The sequence below is a fragment of the Lampetra fluviatilis genome, chromosome 55 (genome assembly GCF_964198595.1).
Source record: "Lampetra fluviatilis chromosome 55, kcLamFluv1.1, whole genome shotgun sequence".
NCBI lineage: Eukaryota > Metazoa > Chordata > Hyperoartia > Petromyzontiformes > Petromyzontidae > Lampetra > Lampetra fluviatilis.
The window spans coordinates 5,571,020-5,591,916 of record NC_136329.1 but is presented as its reverse complement, the minus strand read 5'-3'; the positions used below and the strand labels follow the sequence as shown (position 1 = coordinate 5,591,916).

Genomic DNA, 20,897 nt, shown 5'->3' with positions numbered 1-20,897 from the left:
ACACACACACAGAGAGAGACACACAGAGAGACACACAGAGACACACACACACAGAGAGACACACAGAGAGACACACAGAGAGAGACACAGACACAGAGACACACACACAGAGACACACACAGAGAGACACACACAGAGACACACGCAGAGAGACACACAGACACAGAGACACACAGAGAGACATACAGAGACACAGAGACACACAGAGACACACACAGAGACACACATAGAGAGACACACAGAGAGAGACATACACAGAGACACACACACAGAGAGACAGAGACACACAGAGAGACATACAGAGACACAGAGACACACAGAGACACACACAGAGACACAGAGAGAGAGACACACAGAGAGAGACATACACAGAGACACAGAGACACACACACAGAGACACACAGAGAGACACACAGAGAGAGACACAGACACAGAGACACACACAGAGACACACAGAGAGACACACAGAGACACAGAGACACACACACAGAGACACACAGAGAGACACACAGAGACACAGAGAGAGAGACACACAGACACACACAGACACACACACAGAGAGACACACACAGAGACACACACAGAGAGACACACACACACAGACACACACACAGACACACACACACAGAGACACACACAGAGAGACACACACAGAGACACACACACAGAGACACACACACAGAGACACACACACAGAGAGACACACACAGAGACACAGAGAGAGACACACAGACACAGAGACACACAGAGAGACACACAGACAGACACACACACAGAGACACACACAGAGACACACAGAGAGAGACACACAGAGACACACACACAGAGACACACACACAGAGACACACACATAGACACACACAGAGACACACACACAGAGACACACACACAGAGAGACACACACAGAGACACACACACAGAGACACACACACAGAGAGACACACACAGAGACACACACAGAGACACACACACAGAGACACACACATAGACACACACAGAGACACACACAGAGACACACACAGAGACACACACACAGAGACACACACACAGAGACACACACACAGAGACACACACAGAGACACACACAGAGACACACACACAGAGACACACACATAGACACACACAGAGACACACACAGAGACACACACACAGAGACACACACACAGAGACACACACACAGAGACACACACACATAGACACACACACAGAGACACACACACAGAGACACACACACACAGAGACACACGGAGACACACACACAGAGACACACACACACAGACATACAGAGAGAGACATACACAGAGACACACACACACACAGAGACACACACAGAGACATACAGAGTGAGACATACACACACATACACACACACAGAGACACACACAGAGATACACACACACACAGACATGTAGTCTACATATATATTATGGATCCATACTCAAATCTAGAACTTTTACAAGGAATCGTGTCTGCAAACCATAAAAACCCGCTCTGATAATATCTGTGGCATTGTCTTTTAGACTGATTGGTCCACTCCAGAGACAGCTTTCTTTTGAGCCGAGTCTCAATGCCAATGATATTAAATTTCGATGTAAAGCTTCTTTCGTGACTGCAGGGATTCATCTTCTTGGTTCTTTCGGTAAAGTCACGTAGAAGGGAAGTAATAAAATAATAAAAATAAAACATCATAAAAATAATTCTCACGACGTTTCGGCCACAACGCAAGCAGCCGTCCTCAGGTGAAGAACAGGTCTGTCGGGAAGACAGCGTCATTCACATCATCATCAACATCATCAACATCATCATCAACATCATCAACATCATCATCTACATCATCAACATCATCATCTTTTTTTTTTCGATTTAAAGCTTCTTTCGTGACTGCAGGGATTCATCTTCTTGGTTCTTTCGGTAAAGTCGCCACGTAGAAGGGAAATAATAAAATAATAAAAATAAAACATAATAAAATAATACAAATAAAATAATAAAAATAAAACGTAATAAATTAATAAAAATAAAAGAATCAAATAATATGGATTAAACATAATAAAAAAATAAAAATAAAATAATAAAAATGAAACATAATAAAATAATAAAAATAAAACATAATAAAACAATTCTCACGACGTTTCGGCCACAACGCAAGCAGCCGTCCTCAGGGGAGACAGCATCTGAGTAATAATAGGAGCAGACGCTGTCTTCCCGACAGACCTGTTCTCCACCTGAGGACGGCTGCTTGCGTTGTGGCCGAAACGTCGTGAGAATTAATTAATTATGTTTTATTATTTTATTATTTCCCTTCTACGTGACTTTACCGAAAGATGCAGAGAGAGTATGAACGCAACTGTTTTGTTGACAAAACAATTGTGTCCATACTCTGTTATTCTCACACTAGGCTCAAAAGAAAGCTGCCTCTGGTGTGGACCAATCAGTTTCAAAGACAATGCCAATGATATTATCAGAGTCTGTTTCTTTTGGTTTGCATTCTGACCACAAGCATCGTGGTTAACGCGACTCCTTGTAAAAAGGTTTCACTTTTGGTGTTTTAGCATCTTAACACAGCAGTTTTAATCTCGATTTGAAGCTTTCGTGACTGCAGGAATCCACTCTTTGGTTCTTTGTAAAGTCCATGTGGTAGAAATAAAAATGTTATTTTATTTTATTGTTCTACCAACGTGACTTTACCGAAAGATGCAGAGAGAGTATGAACGCAACTGTTTTGTTGACAAAACAATTGTGTTCATTCTCTTTTATTCTCACACTAGGCTCAAAAGAAAGCTGCCTCTGGTGTGGACCAATCAGTTTCAAAGACAACGCATCATACAGTGAGGGGGTCAAACACGTATTTCCCTTATTAAAATGCAAATCAATTTATAACATCTTTTGACATGCGTCATTCTGGATATTTTGTTGTTGTTGTTCTGTCTCTCACCGTTCAAATAAACCTTACATTAAAATTATAGACGGATCATTTCTTTGTCAGTGGGCAAACGTACAAAATCAGCAGGGGGATCAAATACTTGTTTCCCCATTCTTAGGTTTTTTTCGGTAAAGTCACGTAGATAAAAAATTAAAATTAATAAAAGTAAAATAAAAATAAAAAATCACGACGTTTCGGAGGCAACACAAGCTTCCGTCTTCAGGTGGAACCGTCACAGCACGATAGCTGTATCAAGAGAAATTCCAAAAAACAGTCCTTGTATATATACTGGTTGAGGGTGGGAGGAGCCAAGGTAGGCTCTGAATATTTTTTTTGTGAGGTTCGGTGCAGCTGAAGCATGCTGCTACGAATGAGTCTTTGTTGTGTAAACTAGGTGTTGAGTGAGTGGGTGATGGGTGAGTGAGTGGGTGGGTGAGTAGGTGAGTGAGTGGGTGGGTGATGGGTGAGTGGGTGAGTAGATGAGTGGGTGGGTGAGTGAGTGGGTGATGGGTGAGTGAGTGGGTCGGTGAGTAGGTGAGTGAGTGGGTGGGTGATGGGTGAGTGGGTGAGTAGATGAGTGGGTAGGTGAGTGAGTGGGTGATGGGTGAGTGAGTGGGTCGGTGAGTAGGTGAGTGAGTGGGTGGGTGATGGGTGAGTGGGTGAGTAGATGAGTGGGTAGGTGAGTGAGTGGGTGATGGGTGAGTGAGTGGGTCGGTGAGTAGGTGAGTGAGTGAGTGGGTGATGGGTGAGTAGATGAGTGGGTGGGTGAGTGAGTGGGTGATGGGTGAGTGAGTGGGTCGGTGAGTAGGTGAGTGAGTGAGTGGGTGATGGGTGAGTAGATGAGTGGGTGGGTGAGTGAGTGGGTGATGGGTAAGTGGGTGGGTGAGTAGGTGAGTGAGTGAGTGGGTGATGGGTGAGTGGGTGAGTAGATGAGTGGGTGGGTGAGTGAGTGCGGCTGAAGCATGCTGCTACGAATGAGTCTTTGTTGTGTAAACTAGGTGTTGAGTGAGTGCGTGATGGGTGAGTGAGTGGGTGGGTGAGTAGGTGAGTGAGTGAGTGGGTGATGGGTGAGTGGGTGAGTAGATGAGTGGGTGGGTGAGTGAGTGGGTGATGGGTGAGTGGGTGAGTAGATGAGTGGGTGGGTGAGTGAGTGGGTGATGGGTGAGTGAGTGGGTCGGTGAGTAGGTGAGTGAGTGAGTGGGTGATGGGTGAGTAGATGAGTGGGTGGGTGAGTGAGTGGGTGATGGGTGAGTGAGTGGGTCGGTGAGTAGGTGAGTGAGTGAGTGAGTGGGTGATGGGTGAGTAGATGAGTGGGTGGGTGAGTGAGTGGGTGATGGGTGAGTGGGTGAGTAGATGAGTGGGTGGGTGGGTGAGTGAGTGGGTGATGGGTGAGTAGATGAGTGGGTGGGTGAATGAGTGCGGCTGAAGCATGCTGCTACGAATGAGTCTTTGTTGTGTAAACTAGGTGTTGAGTGAGTGGGTGATGGGTGAGTGAGTGGGTGGGTGAGTAGGTGAGTGAGTGAGTGGGTGATGGGTGAGTGGGTGAGTAGATGAGTGGGTGGGTGGGTAGGTGAGTGAGTGGGTGATGGGTGAGTGGGTGAGTAGATGAGTGGGTGGGTGAGTGAGTGGGTGATGGGTGAGTGGGTGGGTGAGTAGGTGAGTGAGTGAGTGGGTGATGGGTGAGTGGGTGAGTAGATGAGTGGGTGGGTGAGTGAGTGGGTGATGGGTGAGTGGGTGAGTAGATGAGTGGGTGGGTGAGTGAGTGGGTGATGGGTGAGTAGATGAGTGGGTGAGTGAGTGAGTGGGTGATGGGTGAGTAGATGAGTGGGTGGGTGAGTGAGTGCGGCTGAAGCATGCTGTTAGGAATGGGCCTTTGTTGTGTAAACTAGGTGTTGAGTGAGTGGGTGATGGGTGAGTGAGTGGGTGGGTGAGTAGGTGAGTGAGTGGGTGGGTGATGGGTGAGTGGGTGAGTAGATGAGTGGGTAGGTGAGTGAGTGGGTGATGGGTGAGTGGGTGAGTAGATGAGTGGGTGGGTGAGTGAGTGGGTGATGGGTGAGTGAGTGGGTCGGTGAGTAGGTGAGTGAGTGGGTGGGTGATGGGTGAGTGGGTGAGTAGATGAGTGGGTGGGTGAGTGAGTGGGTGATGGGTGAGTGGGTGAGTAGATGAGTGGGTGGGTGAGTGAGTGGGTGATGGGTAAGTGGGTGGGTGAGTAGGTGAGTGAGTGAGTGGGTGATGGGTGAGTGGGTGAGTAGATGAGTGGGTGGGTGAGTGAGTGGGTGATGGGTGAGTGGGTGAGTAGATGAGTGGGTGAGTGAGTGAGTGGGTGATGGGTGAGTAGATGAGTGGGTGGGTGAGTGAGTGCGGCTGAAGCACGCTGCTAGGAATGAGTCTTTGTTGTGTAAACTAGGTGTTGAGTGAGTGGGTGATGGGTGAGTGAGTGGGTGGGTGAGTAGGTGAGTGAGTGAGTGGGTGATGGGTGAGTGGGTGAGTAGATGAGTGGGTGGGTGAGTGAGTGGGTGATGGGTAAGTGGGTGGGTGAGTAGGTGAGTGAGTGAGTGGGTGATGGGTGAGTGGGTGAGTAGATGAGTGGGTGGGTGAGTGAGTGGGTGATGGGTGAGTGGGTGAGTAGATGAGTGGGTGGGTGAGTGAGTGGGTGATGGGTGAGTAGATGAGTGGGTGAGTGAGTGAGTGGGTGATGGGTGAGTGGGTGAGTAGATGAGTGGGTGGGTGAGTGAGTGGGTGATGGGTGAGTAGATGAGTGGGTGAGTGAGTGAGTGGGTGATGGGTGAGTGGGTGAGTAGATGAGTGGGTGGGTGAGTGAGTGGGTGATGGGTGAGTGGGTGAGTAGATGAGTGGGTGAGTGAGTGAGTGGGTGATGGGTGAGTAGATGAGTGGGTGGGTGAGTGAGTGCGGCTGAAGCATGCTGTTAGGAATGGGCCTTTGTTGTGTAAACTAGGTGTTGAGTGAGTGGGTGATGGGTGAGTGAGTGGGTGGGTGAGTAGGTGAGTGAGTGAGTGAGTGGGTGATGGGTGAGTGGGTGAGTAGATGAGTGAGTGGGTGAGTGGGTGCGGCTGAAGCACGCTGTTAGGAATGAGCCTTTGTTGTGTAAACTAGGTGTGGATGATGTGAAGGTGCCGTGTAAATGGGACTGAGCCTTTTGTTATGTAGAGGTGGTGCGGCTGAAATCGCTGCCAGGAAATGAGTCTTTGTTGTGTAGAATGGTTGACTGAGCCTTTTGTTATGTAGAGGTGATGCGGCTGAAATCGCTGCCAGGAATGAGTCTTTGTTGTGTAGAATGGTTGACTGAGCCTTTTGTTATGTAGAGGTGGTGGGGCTGAAATCGCTGCCAGGAAATGAGTCTTTGTTGTGTAGAATGGTTGACTGAGCCTTTTGTTATGTAGAGGTGGTGCGGCTGAAACGGCTGCCAGGAATGAGTCTTTGTTGTGTAGAATGGTTGAACTGGGAGGTTCTAAGAGTTGTATACTGCCAGAGTACGTTTTTTGTTTGTATTTTCACCACAAGTATCTGCGGTTAATGCAGACGCGATTCCTTGTAAAAAGATTTCAGTTTGGTGTTTGAACGTCTCAACACGACTCACGTTTTGTAGCCAGAAAAAGGGGAAAACCTATTCTCGTATTTTGCCGTAATGAACTAATTTATTTTTTGGCGACTCAGTCCCACCGCGCACACAAACCCCGCGTCCACACCAGAAATCGATCTTCTCCGTTCTTCACCGAGCACCCATCGCTGCACAAAGATTGCCGTGGTCGCGAACAAAACTTAGAAACTTTGGTATGGCGCGTCGCGCAGAGCTCGTCCAGGGGAACGGATCTCAGCGTCGTTCGCCTTCGACGGACGTGAACTGACGTCGCAACGCAGTTCATGCGAGAGCCGGGAGCTCATGGGACCCCATGGGTTTCGCCATGAGGTTCATTTACTGTATAGAGATCAGAGGTCGCAAACGGGTTTTGATTCCTTACCCGTACCCGTACCCGGCCGCACCAGGGTCGCAAACGGGTACCCGTACCCGGCCGGGTACGGGTAGGCCGTGAGTCACTGGTGAGTCACCGTTTGTCACTCATTTCCCAACGTCTTGTCTCTTCTCACAATTCAAGTTCCTAGAATCAACCCACCCGCGCCTGCACATGGCTTCATCCCAGAGGTCGCAATCGGGTACCCGATACCCGTACCCTACCCGTACCCGGCCGGGTACGGGTAAGGAATCAAAACCCGTTTGCGACCTCTGACCTGTCCCCTGTGGAGTTATTGGCTAGGGGGTTGTGGGTAAGCCCTTATCAACTTGGCGTAAGCCCTTAAATAAACGTGGCGTGAGCCCCTAACAGCAACCTGCCTCGCAGTCGTGAATTGCACCGCCACCAGCACCACCACCAGCACCACCACCAGCACCACCACCACCACCAGCACCACCACTACCAGCACCACCACCACCAACACCACCAACACCACCTCCAGCACCACCAGCACCACCACCAACACCAGCACCACCTCAACCACCACCAGCACCACCACTACCACCAGCACCACCACCACCAACTCATCCACCACCATCACCACCAACACCACCAGCACCACCACCACCACCAGCACCATCACCACCAACACCACCAGCACCACCAACACCACCAGCACCACCAGCACCACCACCACCACCAGCACCATCACCACGCCCGGCCACCTTTATCTCCCCGTGGTGGATGCAGGAGAGACGTGGCGATGTCTGCGACGACGACGACGACGCTGGTGGCGATGGTGGTGGTGGTCATTGCCATCGCGACCGCAGTGAGTGTGGAGGCAGCGCCGAGCGTGGAGACCGCAAGTGAGGACTGGGGGTGGTGGAGACTCAGCACTGCACCATAGACTCAACACTGCACCATAGACTCAACACTGCACCATAGACTCAGCACTGCACCATAGACTCAACACTGCACCATAGACTCAACACTGCACCATAGACTCAACACTGCACCATAGACTCAGCACTGCCCATAGACTCACACTGCACCATAGACTCAGCACTGCACCATAGACTCAACACTGCCCATAGACTCAACACTGCACCATAGACTCAACACTGCACCATAGACTCAACACTGCCCATAGACTCAACACTGCACCATAGACTCAGCACTGCACCATAGACTCAGCACTGCACCATAGACTCAACACTGCACCATAGACTCAACACTGCACCATAGACTCAACACTGCACCATAGACTCAACACTGCACCATAGACTCAGCACTGCATCATAGACTCAACACTGCACCATAGACTCAACACTGCATCATAGACTCAACACTGCACCATAGACTCAACACTGCATCATAGACTCAACACTGCATCATAGACTCAACACTGCACCATAGACTCAGCACTGCATCATAGACTCAACACTGCACCATAGACTCAGCACTGCATCATAGACTCAACACTGCACCATAGACTCAACACTGCATCATAGACTCAACACTGCACCATAGACTCAACACTGCCCATAGACTCAACACTGCATCATAGACTCAACACTGCATCATAGACTCAACACTGCACCATAGACTCAACACTGCACCATAGACTCAACACTGCACCATAGACTCAACTCTGCCCATAGACTCAACACTGCATCATAGACTCAACACTGCATCATAGACTCAACACTGCACCATAGACTCAACACTGCACCATAGACTCAACACTGCACCATAGACTCAACACTGCACCATAGACTCAACACTGCATCATAGACTCAACACTGCACCATAGACTCAACACTGCACCATAGACTCAACACTGCACCATAGACTCAACACTGCACCATAGACTCAACTCTGCCCATAGACTCAACACTGCACCATAGACTCAACACTGCCCATAGACTCAACACTGCACCATAGACTCAACACTGCACCATAGACTCAACACTGCACCATAGACTCAACATTGCACCATAGACTCAACACTGCACCATAGACTCAACACTGCATCATAGACTCAACACTGCACCATAGACTCAACACTGCATCATAGACTCAACACTGCACCATAGACTCAACACTGCACCATAGACTCAACACTGCACCATAGACTCAACACTGCACCATAGACTCAACACTGCACCATAGACTCAACACTGCATCATAGACTCAACACTGCATCATAGACTCAACACTGCCCATAGACTCAACACTGCCCATAGACTCAACACTGCCCATAGACTCAACACTGCCCATAGACTCAACACTGCACCATAGACTCAACACTGCCCATAGACTCAACACTGCACCATAGACTCAACACTGCCCATAGACTCAACACTGCACCATAGACTCAACACTGCCCATAGACTCAACACTGCACCGTAGACTCAACACTGCACCATAGACTCAACACTGCACCATAGACTCAACACTGCATCATAGACTCAACACTGCACCATAGACTCAACACTGCACCATAGACTCAACACTGCACCATAGACTCAACACTGCACCATAGACTCAACACTGCACCATAGACTCAACTCTGCCCATAGACTCAACACTGCACCATAGACTCAACACTGCCCATAGACTCAACACTGCACCATAGACTCAACACTGCACCATAGACTCAACACTGCACCATAGACTCAACATTGCACCATAGACTCAACACTGCACCATAGACTCAACATTGCATCATAGACTCAACACTGCACCATAGACTCAACACTGCATCATAGACTCAACACTGCCCATAGACTCAACACTGCCCATAGACTCAACACTGCCCATAGACTCAACACTGCCCATAGACTCAATACTGCACCATAGACTCAACACTGCACCATAGACTCAACACTGCCCATAGACTCAACACTGCACCATAGACTCAACACTGCCCATAGACTCAACACTGCACCATAGACTCAACACTGCCCATAGACTCAACACTGCACCATAGACTCAACACTGCACCATAGACTCAACACTGCCCATAGACTCAACACTGCCCATAGACTCAACACTGCCCATAGACTCAACACTGCCCATAGACTCAACACTGCACCATAGACTCAACACTGCACCATAGACTCAACACTGCACCATAGACTCAACACTGCACCATAGACTCAACACTGCACCATAGACTCAACACTGCACCATAGACTCAACTCTGCCCATAGACTCAACACTGCACCATAGACTCAACACTGCACCATAGACTCAACACTGCACCATAGACTCAACACTGCACCATAGACTCAACTCTGCCCATAGACTCAACACTACACCATAGACTCAACACTGCACCATAGACTCAACACTGCATCATAGACTCAACACTGCATCATAGACTCAACACTGCACCATAGACTCAACACTGCACCATAGACTCAGCACTGCACCATAGACTCAACACTGCACCATAGACTCACACTGCACCATAGACTCAACACTGCACCATAGACTCAGCACTGCACCATAGACTCAGCACTGCCCATAGACTCACACTGCACCATAGACTCAACACTGCACCATAGACTCAACACTGCACCATAGACTCAACACTGCACCATAGACTCCACACTGCACCATAGACTCAACACTGCCCATAGACTCAGCACTGCACCATAGACTCAACACTGCACCATAGACTCAACACTGCACCATAGACTCAACACTGCCCATAGACTCAACACTGCACCATAGACTCAACACTGCACCATAGACTCAACACTGCCCATAGACTAAACACTGCACCATAGACTCAACACTGCACCATAGACTCAACACTGCACCATAGACTCAACACTGCACCATAGACTCAACACTGCACCATAGGCTCAACACTGCACCATAGACTCAACACTGCCCCATAGACTCAACACTGCACCATAGACTCAACACTGCCCATAGACTCAACACTGCACCATAGACTCAACACTGCACCATAGACTCAACACTGTACCATAGACTCAACACTGCACCACAGACTCAACACTGCACCATAGACTCAACACTGCACCATAGACTCAACACTGCACCATAGACTCAACACTGCACCATAGACTCAACACTGCACCATAGACTCAACACTGCCCATAGACTAAACACTGCACCATAGACTCAACACTGCACCATAGACTCAACACTGCACCATAGACTCAACACTGCCCATAGACTAAACACTGCACCATAGACTCAACACTGCACCATAGACTCAACACTGCACCATAGACTCAACACTGCCCCATAGACTCAACACTGCACCATAGACTCAACACTGCCCATAGACTCAACACTGCACCATAGACTCAACACTGCACCATAGACTCAACACTGTACCATAGACTCAACACTGCACCACAGACTCAACACTGCACCATAGACTCAACACTGCACCATAGACTCAACACTGCACCATAGACTCAACACTGCACCATAGACTCACACTGCACCATAGACTCAACACTGCACCATAGACTCAACACTGCACCATAGACTCAACACTGCACCATAGACTCCACACTGCACCATAGACTCAACACTGCCCATAGACTCAGCACTGCACCATAGACTCAACACTGCACCATAGACTCAACACTGCACCATAGACTCAACACTGCCCATAGACTCAACACTGCACCATAGACTCAACACTGCACCATAGACTCAACACTGCACCATAGACTCAACACTGCACCATAGACTCAACACTGCACCATAGGCTCAACACTGCACCATAGACTCAACACTGCCCCATAGACTCAACACTGCACCATAGACTCAACACTGCCCATAGACTCAACACTGCACCATAGACTCAACACTGCACCATAGACTCAACACTGTACCATAGACTCAACACTGCACCACAGACTCAACACTGCACCATAGACTCAACACTGCACCATAGACTCAACACTGCACCATAGACTCAACACTGCACCATAGACTCAACACTGCACCATAGACTCAACACTGCCCATAGACTAAACACTGCACCATAGACTCAACACTGCACCATAGACTCAACACTGCACCATAGACTCAACACTGCCCATAGACTAAACACTGCACCATAGACTCAACACTGCACCATAGACTCAACACTGCACCATAGACTCAACACTGCACCATAGACTCAACACTGCACCATAGACTCAACACTGCCCCATAGACTCAACACTGCACCATAGACTCAACACTGCCCATAGACTCAACACTGCACCATAGACTCAACACTGCACCATAGACTCAACACTGTACCATAGACTCAACACTGCACCACAGACTCAACACTGCACCATAGACTCAACACTGCACCATAGACTCAACACTGCACCATAGACTCAACACTGCACCATAGACTCAACACTGCACCATAGACTCAACACTGCACCATAGACTCAGCACTGCACCATAGACTAAACACTGGCCCATAGACTCAACACTGCACCATAGACTCAACACTGCACCATAGACTCAACACTGCACCATAGACTCAACACTGCACCATAGACTCAACACTGCACCATAAACTCAACACTGCACCACAGACTCAACACTGCACCACAGACTCAACACTGCCCCATAGACTCAACACTGCACCATAGACTCAACACTGCACCATAGACTCAACACTGCACCATAGACTCAACACTGCACCATAGACTCAACACTGCACCATAGACTCAACACTGCACCATAGACTCAACACTGCACCATAGACTCAACACTGCACCATAGACTCAACACTGCACCATAGACTCAACACTGCACCATAGACTCAACACTGCACCATAGACTCAACACTGCACCATAGACTCAACACTGCACCATAGACTCAACACTGCACCATAGACTCAACACTGCACCATAGACTCAACACTGCACCATAGACTCAACACTGCACCATAGACTCAACACTGCACCATAGACTCAACACTGCACCATAGACTCAACACTGCACCATAGACTCAACACTGCACCATAGACTCAACACTGCACCACAGACTCAACACTGCCCCATAGACTCAACACTGCCCCATAGACTCAACACTGCACCATAGACTCAACACTGCACCATAGACTCAACACTGCACCATAGACTCAACACTGCACCACAGACTCAACACTGCCCCATAGACTCAACACTGCACCATAGACTCAGCACTGCACCATAGACTCAACACTGCCCCATAGACTCAACACTGCACCATAGACTCAACACTGCCCATAGACTCAACACTGCACCATAGACTCAACACTGCACCATAGACTCAACACTTCCCATAGACTCAACACTGCCCACAGACTCAACACTGCACCATAGACTCAACACTGCACCATAGACTCAACACTGCCCATAGACTCAATACTGCACCATAGACTCAACACTGCACCACAGACTCAATACTGCACCATAGACTAAACACTGCACCATAGACTCAACACTGCACCATAGACTCAACACTGCACCACAGACTCAACACTGCACCATAGACTCAACACTGCACCATAGACTCAACACTGCACCACAGACTCAACACTGCACCACAGACTCAACACTGCACCATAGACTCAACACTGCACCATAGACTCAACACTGCACCATAGACTCAACACTGCACCATAGACTCAACACTGCACCACGGGTTTTGTAACCTCCTCCACCCCGTGGTCTCTCCCACCTGTCCCCCCCCCCCCCCCGCGTCTCCGTGCCAGATGGAACGTTCCGTTTCGCCTCCTACTACGGGGACCACATGGTCCTGCAAAGGGAACCAAGCGGCGCCTTCGTTTGGGGGTTCGGCAACCCCGGCGCCCGCGTGGTGGTGGTGCTTTACCGCGCCGGCGGCAGCGCCGAGGGGCCGGGGATTCCGGTGCAGAGACACGAGGCCAACGTGTCGACAGGTCTCACACGCCGGTTCTCACTCATCTCTACACTCTCTCACTCTAGACACTCACTCTAGACACTCACTCTCTACTCACTCTAGACACTCACTCTAGACACTCACTCTCTACTCACTCTAGACACTCACTCTCTACTCACTCTAGACACTCACTCTCTACTCACTCTAGACACTCACTCTAGACACTCACTCTCTACTCACTCTAGACACTCACTCTAGACACTCACTCTACTCACTCTAGACACTCACTCTCTACTCACTCTAGACACTCACTCTAGACACCCACTCTCTACTCACTCTAGACACTCACTCTAGACACTCACTCTCTACTCACTCTAGACACTCACTCTCTACTCACTCTAGACACTCACTCTAGACACCCACTCTCTACTCACTCTAGACACTCACTCTAGACACTCACTCTACTCACTCTAGACACTCACTCTCTACTCACTCTAGACACTCACTCTAGACACTCACTCTCTATTCACTCTAGACACTCACTCTAGACACTCACTCTACTCACTCTAGACACTCACTCTAGACACTCACTCTCTACTCACTCTAGACACTCACTCTCTACTCACTCTAGACACTCACTCTAGACACTCACTCTCTACTCACTCTAGACACTCACTCTAGACACTCACTCTCTACTCACTCTAGACACTCACTCTAGACACTCACTCTCTACTCACTCTAGACACTCACTCTAGACACTCACTCTAGACACTCACTCTCTACTCACTCTAGACACTCACTCTAGACACTCACACTCTACTCACTCTAGACACTCACTCTAGACACTCACTCTAGACACTCACTCTAGACACTCACTCTCTACTCACTCTAGACACTCACTCTAGACACTCACTCTCTACTCACTCTAGACACTCACTCTACTCACTCTAGACACTCACTCTCTACTCACTCTAGACACTCACTCTAGACACTCACTCTCTACTCACTCTAGACACTCACTCTAGACACTCACTCTCTACTCACTCTAGACACTCACTCTAGACACTCACTCTCTACTCAATCTAGACACTCACTCTCTACCCACTCTAGACACTCACTCTAGACACTCACTCTCTACTCAATCTAGACACTCACTCTCTACTCACTCTAGACACTCACTCTAGACACTCACTCTCTACTCACTCTAGACACTCACTCTAGACACTCACTCTACTCACTCTAGACACTCACTCTCTACTCACTCTAGACACTCACTCTCTACTCACTCTAGACACTCACTCTACTCACTCTAGACACTCACTCTAGACACTCACTCTCTACTCAATCTAGACACTCACTCTAGACACTCACTCTCTACTCACTCTAGACACTCACTCTAGACACTCACTCTCTACTCACTCTAGACACTCACTCTAGACACTCACTCTCTACTCACTCTAGACACTCACTCTAGACACTCACTCTCTACTCACTCTCTACTCACTCTAGACACTCACTCTAGACACTCACTCTCTACTCACTCTAGACACTCACTCTAGACACTCACTCTCTACTCACTCTAGACACTCACTCTCTACTCACTCTAGACACTCACTCTCTACTCACTCTAGACACTCACTCTCTACTCACTCTAGACACTCACTCTAGACACTCACTCTCTACTCACTCTAGACACTCACTCTAGACACTCACTCTACTCACTCTAGACACTCACTCTCTACTCACTCTAGACACTCACTCTCTACTCACTCTAGACACTCACTCTACTCACTCTAGACACTCACTCTAGACACTCACTCTCTACTCAATCTAGACACTCACTCTAGACACTCACTCTCTACTCACTCTAGACACTCACTCTAGACACTCACTCTCTACTCACTCTAGACACTCACTCTAGACACTCACTCTCTACTCACTCTAGACACTCACTCTAGACACTCACTCTCTACTCACTCTCTACTCACTCTAGACACTCACTCTCTACTCACTCTAGACACTCACTCTAGACACTCACTCTCTACTCACTCTAGACACTCACACTCTACTCACTCTAGACACTCACTCTGTACTCACTCTAGACACTCACTCTCTACTCACTCTAGACACTCACTCTAGACACTCACTCTCTACTCACTCTAGACACTCACTCTAGACACTCACTCTAGACACTCAATCTAGACACTCACTCTCTACTCACTCTAGACACTCACTCTAGACACTCGCTCTCTACTCACTCTAGACACTCACTCTAGACACTCACTCTCTACTCACTCTAGACACTCACTCTAGACACTCACTCTCTACTCACTCTAGACACTCACTCTAGACACTCACTCTCTACTCAATCTAGACACTCACTCTCTACTCACTCTAGACACTCACTCTAGACACTCACTCTAGACACTCACTCTCTACTCACTCTAGACACTCACTCTAGACACTCACTCTCTACTCAATCTAGACACTCACTCTCTACTCACTCTAGACACTCACTCTAGACACTCACTCTAGACACTCACTCTCTACTCACTCTAGACACTCACTCTAGACACTCACTCTCTACTCACTCTAGACACTCACTCTAGACACTCACTCTCTACTCACTCTAGACACTCACTCTCTACTCACTCTAGACACTCACTCTAGACACTCACTCTCTACTCAATCTAGACACTCACTCTCTACTCACTCTAGACACTCACTCTAGACACTCACTCTAGACACTCACTCTCTACTCACTCTAGACACTCACTCTCTACTCACTCTAGACACTCACTCTAGACACTCACTCTCTACTCAATCTAGACACTCACTCTCTACTCAATCTAGACACTCACTCTAGACACTCACTCTAGACACTCACTCTCTACTCACTCTAGACACTCACTCTAGACACTCACTCTCTACTCACTCTAGACATTCACTCTAGACACTCACTCTAGACACTCACTCTCTACTCACTCTAGACACTCACTCTAGACACTCACTCTCTACTCACTCTAGACACTCACTCTCTACTCAATCTAGACTCTCACTCTAGACACTCACTCTAGACACTCACTCTCTACTCACTCTAGACACTCACTCTAGACACTCACTCTACTCACTCTAGACACTCACTCTAGACACTCACTCTCTACTCAATCTAGACACTCACTCTAGACACTCACTCTCTACTCACTCTAGACACTCACTCTAGACACTCACTCTCTACTCACTCTAGACACTCACTCTCTACTCACTCTAGACACTCACTCTCTACTCACTCTAGACACTCACTCTAGACACTCACTCTAGACACTCACTCTAGACACTCACTCTCTACTCACTCTAGACACTCACTCTCTACTCACTCTAGACACTCATTCTCTACTCACTCTAGACACTCACTCTCTACTCACTCTAGACACTCACTCTAGACACTCACTCTCTACTCACTCTAGACACTCACTCTAGACACTCACTCTACTCACTCTAGACACTCACTCTCTACTCACTCTAGACACTCACTCTAGACACTCACTCTCTACTCACTCTAGACACTCACTCTACTCACTCTAGACACTCACTCTCTACTCACTCTAGACACTCACTCTAGACACTCACTCTCTACTCACTCTAGACACTCACTCTCTACTCACTCTCTACTCACTCTAGACTCTCACACTCTACTCACTCTAGACACTCACTCTCTACTCACTCTCTACTCACTCTAGACACTCACTCTCTACTCACTCTAGACACTCACTCTCTACTCACTCTAGACACTCACTCTAGACACTCACTCTCTACTCACTCTAGACACTCACTCTCTACTCACTCTAGACACTCACTCTAGACACTCACTCTAGACACTCACTCTCTACTCACTCTAGACACTCACTCTCTACTCACTCTAGACACTCACTCTCTACTCACTCTAGACACTCACTCTCTACTCACTCTAGACACTCACTCTCTACTCACTCTAGACACTCACTCTAGACACTCACTCTCTACTCACTCTAGACACTCACTCTAGACACTCACTCTCTACTCACTCTAGACACTCACTCTAGACACTCACACTCTACTCACTCTAGACACTCACTCTAGACACTCACTCTAGACACTCACTCTCTACTCACTCTAGACACTCACTCTAGACACTCACTCTCTACTCACTCTAGACACTCACTCTCTACTCACTCTAGACACTCACTCTCTACTCACTCTAGACACTCACTCTCTACTCACTCTAGACACTCACTCTAGACACTCACTCTCTACTCACTCTAGACACTCACTCTAGACACTCACTCTCTACTCACTCTAGACACTCACTCTAGACACTCACTCTCTACTCACTCTAGACACTCACTCTAGACACTCACACTCTACTCACTCTCTACTCACTCTAGACACTCACTCTCTACTCACTCTAGACACTCACTCTCTACTCACTCTAGACACTCACTCTCTACTCACTCTAGACACTCACTCTAGACACTCACTCTCTACTCACTCTAGACACTCACTCTCTACTCACTCTAGACACTCACTCTAGACACTCACTCTAGACACTCACTCTCTACTCACTCTAGACACTCACTCTCTACTCACTCTAGACACTCACTCTCTACTCACTCTAGACACTCACTCTCTACTCACTCTAGACACTCACTCTAGACACTCACTCTCTACTCACTCTAGACACTCACTCTAGACACTCACTCTCTACTCACTCTAGACACTCACTCTAGACACTCACTCTCTACTCACTCTAGACACTCACTCTAGACACTCACTCTCTACTCACTCTAGACACTCACTCTAGACACTCACACTCTACTCACTCTAGACACTCACTCTAGACACTCACTCTAGACACTCACTCTCTACTCACTCTAGACACTCACTCTAGACACTCACTCTCTACTCACTCTAGACACTCACTCTCTACTCACTCTAGACACTCACTCTCTACTCACTCTAGACACTCACTCTCTACTCACTCTAGACACTCACTCTAGACACTCACTCTCTACTCACTCTAGACACTCACTCTAGACACTCACTCTCTACTCACTCTAGACACTCACTCTAGACACTCACTCTCTACTCACTCTAGACACTCACTCTAGACACTCACACTCTACTCACTCTAGACACTCACTCTAGACACTCACACTCTACTCACTCTAGACACTCACTCTCTATTCACTCTCTACTCACTCTAGACACTCACTCTAGACACTCACTCTCTACTCACTCTAGACACTCACACTCTACTCACTCTAGACACTCACTCTAGACACTCACTCTAGACACTCACTCTCTACTCACTCTAGACACTCACTCTCTACTCACTCTCTACTCACTCTAGACACTCACTCTAGACACTCACTCTCTACTCACTCTAGACACTCACTCTAGACACTCACTCTCTACTCACTCTAGACACTCACTCTAGACACTCACTCTAGACACTCACTCTCTACTCACTCTAGACACTCACTCTAGACACTCACTCTCTACTCACTCTAGACACTCACTCTCTACTCACTCTCTACTCACTCTAGACACTCACTCTAGACACTCACTCTCTACTCACTCTAGACACTCACTCTAGACACTCACTCTAGACACTCACTCTAGACACTCACTCTCTACTCACTCTAGACACTCACTCTAGACACTCACACTCTACTCACTCTAGACACTCACTCTCTACTCACTCTAGACACTCACTCTAGACACTCACTCTCTACTCACTCTAGACACTCACTCTCTACTCACTCTAGACACTCACTCTCTACTCACTCTAGACACTCACTCTAGACACTCACTCTAGACACTCACACTCTACTCACTCTAGACACTCACTCTAGACACTCACTCTCTACTCACTCTAGACACTCACTCTCTACTCACTCTAGACACTCACTCTAGACACTCACTCTAGACACTCACACTCTACTCACTCTAGACACTCACTCTAGACACTCACTCTCTACTCACTCTAGACACTCACTCTCTACTCACTCTAGACACTCACTCTAGACACTCACTCTCTACTCACTCTAGACACTCACTCTAGACACTCACTCTCTACTCACTCTAGACACTCACTCTAGACACTCACACTCTACTCACTCTAGACACTCACTCTCTACTCACTCTAGACACTCACCTCTCTACTCACTCTAGACACTCACTCTAGACACTCACTCTCTACTCACTCTAGACACTCACTCTCTACTCACTCTAGACACTCACTCTCTACTCACTCTAGACACTCACTCTAGACACTCACTCTAGACACTCACTCTCTACTCACTCTAGACACTCACTCTCTACTCACTCTAGACACTCACTCTAGACACTCACACTCTACTCACTCTCTACTCACTCTAGACACTCACTCTCTACTCACTCTAGACACTCACTCTCTACTCACTCTAGACACTCACTCTAGACACTCACTCTCTACTCACTCTAGACACTCACTCTAGACACTCACTCTCTACTCACTCTAGACACTCACTCTAGACACTCACTCTCTACTCACTCTAGACACTCACTCTAGACACTCACTCTCTACTCACTCTAGACACTCACTCTAGACACTCACTCTCTACTCACTCTAGACACTCACTCTAGACACTCACTCTCTACTCACTCTAGACACTCACTCTCTACTCACTCTCTACTCACTCTAGACTCTCACACTCTACTCACTCTAGACACTCACTCTCTACTCACTCTAGACACTCACTCTCTACTCACTCTAGACACTCACTCTAGACACTCACTCTCTACTCACTCTAGACACTCACTCTCTACTCACTCTAGACACTCACTCTAGACACTCACTCTCTACTCACTCTAGACACTCACTCTCTACTCACTCTAGACACTCACTCTAGACACTCACTCTCTACTCACTCTAGACACTCACTCTCTACTCACTCTAGACACTCACTCTCTACTCACTCTAGACACTCACTCTCTACTCACTCTAGACACTCACTCTAGACACTCACTCTCTACTCACTCTCTACTCACTCTAGACACTCACTCTAGACACTCACTCTC

General features: G+C 48.0%; 1 protein-coding gene across 1 annotated transcript in view; it reads left to right on the top strand.

The window, feature by feature from the left end:
• Positions 1–20,897, top strand: part of LOC144949949 (sialate O-acetylesterase-like) — a 34,885-nt gene that overhangs the window by 161 nt on the left and 13,827 nt on the right. Inside the window, exons 2-3 of the mRNA XM_078879939.1 lie at positions 7,642–7,757; positions 13,651–13,836. Coding sequence (XP_078736065.1) covers positions 7,655–7,757; positions 13,651–13,836 — 289 coding nt within the window. The 5' untranslated portion in view covers positions 7,642–7,654. The remainder of the gene's footprint in view (positions 1–7,641; positions 7,758–13,650; positions 13,837–20,897) is intronic.